The sequence below is a fragment of the Salvelinus fontinalis genome, unplaced genomic scaffold (genome assembly GCF_029448725.1).
Source record: "Salvelinus fontinalis isolate EN_2023a unplaced genomic scaffold, ASM2944872v1 scaffold_0027, whole genome shotgun sequence".
In the NCBI taxonomy this organism is placed as follows: Eukaryota; Metazoa; Chordata; class Actinopteri; order Salmoniformes; family Salmonidae; genus Salvelinus; species Salvelinus fontinalis.
The window spans coordinates 429,028-435,027 of NW_026600236.1; the positions used below are offsets into that span (position 1 = coordinate 429,028).

At 46.9% G+C, this 6,000-nt stretch overlaps 1 protein-coding gene across 1 annotated transcript in view; it reads right to left on the reverse strand.

Moving 5' to 3' along the window:
* LOC129842261 (uncharacterized) overlaps positions 1-4,342 on the reverse strand; it is a 53,694-nt gene extending 49,352 nt beyond the window's left edge. The window contains exon 1 of the mRNA XM_055910738.1: positions 4,288-4,342. Within this exon, the coding sequence (XP_055766713.1) occupies positions 4,288-4,342 (55 nt within the window). The remainder of the gene's footprint in view (positions 1-4,287) is intronic.
* Between the last annotated feature and the right edge of the window lie 1,658 nt (positions 4,343-6,000).

Below are 6,000 nucleotides of genomic sequence, written 5' to 3' on the forward strand. Positions count from 1 at the left end.
GGCAGGGCAGGGCAACACCCCCATAAATATGTCTAGTATGGACCAGGCAGGGCAGGGCAACACCCCCATAAATATGTCTAGTATGGACCAGGCAGGGCAAGGGCAACACCCCCATAAATATGTCTAGTATGGACCAGGCAGGGCATAATAATAATAATAAGATAATAAGTAAAAGTGAAATAAACAATAAAAAATGAACAGTAAACATTACACTCACAAGTTTCAAAGGAATATCGACATTTCAAATGTCCTATTATGTCTTTATACAGTGTTGTAATGATGTGCAAGTTAAAGCACAAAAGGGAAAATAAATAAATATGGGTTGTATATACAATGGTCTCTCTCTCTCTCTCTCTCTCTCTCTCTCTCTCTCTCTCTCTTTCTCTCTTTCTCTGCTGAACACAAGATGAGTTCCATATGACGCAGGATGGATCAAGAAGAGAGAAGGAGGAAGAGGAGGGAAGTAGGAGAACAAAGATGAGAAGGACGCGGCAGAGGAGAAAGCAGAGGAGAGAGGGTTGAGGATATTTGGCAGCTGCTAAAGCGAATGGTTAATCTCTTTGTTAAGCCCAAGACTGGTGCTTTAGTCGTAATTGACCTCAAACTGGCCTGTTAAGTGTTGACCCTCACTTAGAAGCTGTTATCAGAAAACACGCAGTGAGCCAAATGGGCTGACAAATGTGAGGATGATGGGGAGGATTTAGGGGCGGGGGGGGGGGTTGTTATATAAGTGTAATAGAAGTGGTTCAGCCAAAAGGATTCACGTGATGAGTAACCTTGCCTGGTACATGAAGACCTGTCTCAGCTCTCCGAGATAATGCCCTAGGATTCAGGGAAGTACACTCCATCTAAGAATACTTGGAAACGACACAACTCACCAAAGCACAATGTTGTCGACCCTGACCAGGCGTAGTACTAGGAGACAATAGGCTGGTATATCCGATGCACAGTTGGAAAAAATTAAACTCCGCACCAAGACGCTTTGCTTAAATGGAAAACGTTAGAAAGTGCTACCAAGTCAGGATGTGAGCCTTCACCATTGAACTTCATTCAGGAAGACAGAATGTACCTTTTAAAACCACGCTGTGCTGTACTGTGGATCATATCTAATCTTCATCACCATAGTTTCATCTTAAATAGCGCCCTATTCCCTCCGTCGTGCACTACTTTTGACCAGAACTCTATGGGCCCCGGGTCAAAAGTAGTGCACTATAAAGGAAATAGGGCGTCATTTGGAATACAGACCCATGTGGGAAGTTCCACCAGGAAGGAGAAGAACTGGAATCTAATTAAGACATCATTCTGTAATGTTTCCATAGCAGCTTTTAGGACGCTCAGAAATTATATTAAAAACTGTTTTTCCATTTGTGAACAATGTTAATGTGTGTGACTGAAGCGGTGTGTGTGTGTGTGTGTGTGTGTGTGTGTGTGTGTGTGTGTGTGTGTGTGTGTGTGTGTGTGTGTGTGTGTGTGTGTGTGTGTGTGTGTGTGTGTGTGTGTGTGTGTGTGTGTCCTGTCTGACTGTTTCAATGTGTAGAACAGTGATTCATGTGTGAAAGTGTAACAGTGTACACGTTTACATAAGTTTGCCTGTAATACACACAGTTTTTATGAGTGAAACCCTGAAGCGTGGCATCTATGTTCTAGGTTCTAGTACTAACCCGAACCCGTTGTGAAGCTTCAACAGGCATGTGATCAGCACTTCAGGGCATCGTCCAGCCATACAGGACCTTTCAGATGCTGCTGCTGAGAAGCGGCCATTAATTCACATTCACAATAACAGAATGTTAGAACACAGAATGTTAGAACACAGAATGTTAGAACACAGAATGTTAGAACACAGAACAATCAGATGATGTTAACGTAATGTGAGCGCTTGAGATCAACAGAAAGATGGCAATGTATTTGTGAAAAGAATGATGTGTGTGCTTGCTTGCTAGATTGCTTGCTTGTCTGTGCACACTCACGTTTACTTACATGTGTGTCTGTGTGTCCACACGTGTCTGTGTGTGTATGCTTGCGTGTGTAACCTGTATGTGTTTACAGTATGTAACATGTATGCATTTACAGTATGTGTAGCCAAAAGGCACCTAAAGACTCTCAGACCATGAGAAACAAGATTCTCTAGCATGAAGAAACCAAGATTGAACTCTTTGGCCTGAATGCCAAGCGTCACGTCTGGAGGAAACCTGTCACCATCTCTACGGTGAAGCATGTTGGTGGTAGCATCATGCTGTGGGGATGTTTTTCTGCGGCAAAGACTGGGAGACTAGTCAGGATCGAGGGAAAGATTAACGGAGCAAAGTACAGAGAGATCCTTGATGAAAACCTGTTCCAGAGCGCTCAGGACCTCAGACTGGGGTGAAGGTTCACCTTCCAACAAGACAACGACCCTAATCACACAGCCAAGACAATGCAGGAGTGGCTTCAAGACGAGTCTCTGAATGTCCTTGAGTGGCCCGGCCAGAGGCTATGGTATCTACATTGGGTTATGGTATTCACATTGGGCTATAGTATTCACATTGGGTTATGGTATTCACATTGGGCTATGGTATTCAGTAGGCAGGGTCGTGGGTCGTGTTTCAGAGGACGCATGGCTCTCGACCTTCGCCTCTCCCGAGTCCGTAGGGGAGTTGCAGCGATGGGACAAGACTGTAACTACCAATTAGATATCATGATTGGGAGGAGGGGGAACCTTTCTTGTTAATCGATCTGGCCTGTTGTGTAGGTTAAGGTTAGGCCCGTCTGCTCTGCTCTGCCAGCCCGTGGCAACACCAAAGCTGGACTAGATCCCTGAATATTTCCCGGCACTGGCTTTGCCCTCAGGCATGTGAATCTGTATTGGAAGAGAATAAGTCCATTGTGCGGAGCTAAGCTTTCTAAAGCGTTGTTTGTAAGAAGTTAATTGTACGATGTGGCAGTCTCCATCCCTCCCTGGCATGACTCTCGTTGTTTGGACTGTGGACAACAGCGTTAATGTCTGTCTGTCTCTATCCCAAATGGCATCTTATTCCCTATTAAAGTGCACTAGTTATGACCTGCTATGGTACTAAGTAGGCATCGATTTGGGATGCAGCCCTTGTGTTAGTCATGCTGCTATGGTACTAAGTAGGCTTCCATTTGGGATGCAACCCTTGTGTTAGTCATGCTGCTATGGTACTAAGTAGGCTTCCATTTGGGATGCAGCCCTTGTGTTAGTCATGCTGCTATGGTACTAAGTAGGCTTCCATTTGGGATGCAGCCCTTGTGTTAGTCATGCTGCTATGGTACTAAGTAGGCTTCCATTTGGGATGCAGCCCTGTGTGTAGCAGAATAAACAGCATCGATCCCATCTCTCATTTCTCATTGTTGTGGTTCTCAAGGTTTTTGTGAAGCCTGCCAGGAACAATGATGGAGATATGTGCAATGAAGTAATCATTATGGCTGGATTATCGTGAGTTATTTTGAATGGATTTCAATTGGACACCTCTCCCCCCCCGGAAGGACTTATTAGACAGCAATATTTATACCATTAGGCTTCAGAGTTCAACCTATCCAGGTGTCGAAATCGTCTGTTTTTGTCTCCATGTTCAGGTTGTCACAGACTTTTTGGAGAGATCATTCAGTGGCAATATCTGCACAACAAACACACACGCACGCGCACACGCACACACACGCGCACACGCACACACACACACACACACACACACACACACACACACACACACACACACACACACACACACACACACACCGTGGAGGGGAACCACCTCCACTGCTACGATGACTGACTGACAGCCCTCTGAAGAGAGTGGATTGGAAAGTTAAACATTTTTCTAGGCTAATTATAACCCTTTTGTCAGCTGTGTTATGAAGCATGGGATCTTTGTGTGGGTGAATGGAGGCACATTTAATCTCTGACACATATATGCAATGTTAACCGCATCGTGTATTGTAGTGTACTCCTGTACTGTTTGCCAAAGCTTCTTTAATCTGCACCGTAACACAGCTCACACACAGCTTCCGTAATCTGTTACTGTGATCTTCTAAAGGAACAGCTGTGGTTCTGGAAGTTAGGCAGGACGTGAGGTTTACGCTCGCTCCTCCTCTCCGGCGCTCCATCGTTACGCACACCTGCGCCTCATGGACTACATCACCTTCCTGATTCCCTCCCCTATATCCGTCACTTCCCCTTTGGTTCTTTCCTCAGGCGTTATTGACTCTGTTTCTGTTTCATGTCTGTACGCTACTCGTGGTTCTTGTTTAGTACCATGTTCGTTTATTTATTCAATTATTCACTCCCTGTACTTGGTTCCCGACTCCCAGCGTACACGTTATACAGGAAAGGGCCAGACCGGGCCATACCGGGCCGGACCAGACCAGGGAAGACCGGGCCGGACAAGGGAAGACCGGGCCGTACCAGACCAGGCTAGACCGGGCCGGACCTGATCAGGGAAGGCCGGACCTGATCAGGCCATACCGGGCCGGACCAGACCAGGGAAGACCGGGCCGGACCTGACCAGGGAAGACCGAGCTGGACCAGACCAGGGAAGACCTGGCCGGACCAGACCAGGGAAGACCGGACCAGACCTGGCCTGACCAGGGAAGGCCGGACCTGACCAGGCCATACCGGGCCGGACCAGACCAGGGAAGACCTGGCCGGACCAGACCAGGGAAGACCGAGCCGGACCAGACCAGGGAAGACCGGACCAGACCAGGGAAGACCGGACCAGACCTGGCCTGACCAGGGAAGAAGGTGTCCAACAGAACTACCTGGGTTTAAATACTATCTAAAATCAAAGCAAACACTAAGAGTACTTGAATGCTCTAAAAACACTCTGAGGTAGACGTCACGTGACGTCAAAACACGCATCAACTCATGGAATAAAGCCTGAACTAAGAAGATATCCCGGCCTGTGTTTTGACTTCTCCGACCTGTTTGACTTCTCCGACCTATCTGGAGTACACTAATATGAAACCATAAATACCTGAATGTAGTCTACACAAAAGACACACCAAAAACTCTAAACAGTCTGAAACAGATCACAGATCAAACAAGCAAGGTCAAGTTTATTTGTCATATGCACATGATACACATAGAGCACAGTCCAATCAATGTTCCCACTCGACAACAGTAAGAAGTTATGTATTTATTTTTTTAAAAGCTTAATAAAATAGAGGACAAATGTAGAGTATAAATAAGCAAACATCTCAATTGAATTGACCTGAGCATGAATCAGCAAACACCACAAGAACGGTGTCAGGGCCCACCTCAGGGCCCACCTCAGGGCCCACCTCCAACAAATTGAAAGTTCATGTTCACCACCAGCCTACTGTTCCAACACTGCTGCCATAAGTCATAAGCTGTAGCTTTGCCCTTCTCAGCCTGACACACACATGATTATTATATATATTTATAAATTACAACCATACATGACTGGGCACAACAACAAAAAATACACAAAACATCCCACTGCACGTTGGCAATAACGAGACTGGTTATGTGGACTACACACTCGCTGACACACACACACACGATCATAACCTTCTCAGAGGGCACCGTGGAGTCTGGACGAATAGGTTTTGAAAACATTTCAGAAGGCTACTCATGAGTCACTGTATAGGAAGAAAAGATATAAACCTTCACACAGCTGAGCTGAGCCCAGCGGTACTGGACTGGCCTGTTCAGAGGGTACTGGACTGGCCTGTTCAGAGGGTACTGGACTGGCCTGTTCAGAGGGTACTGGACTGGCCTGTTCAGAGGGTACTGGACTGGCCTGTTCAGAGGGTACTGGACTGGCCTGTTCAGAGGGTACTGGACTGGCCTGCCCAACGGTACTGGACTGGCCTGTTCAGAGGGTACTGGACTGGCCTGTTCAGAGGGTACTGGACGGGCCTGTTCAGAGGGTACTGGACTGGCCTGCCCAACGGTACTGGACTGGCCTGTTCAGAGGGTACTGGACTGGCCTGTTCAGAGGGTACTGGACTGGCCTGTTCAGAGGGTACTGGACTGGCCTGCCC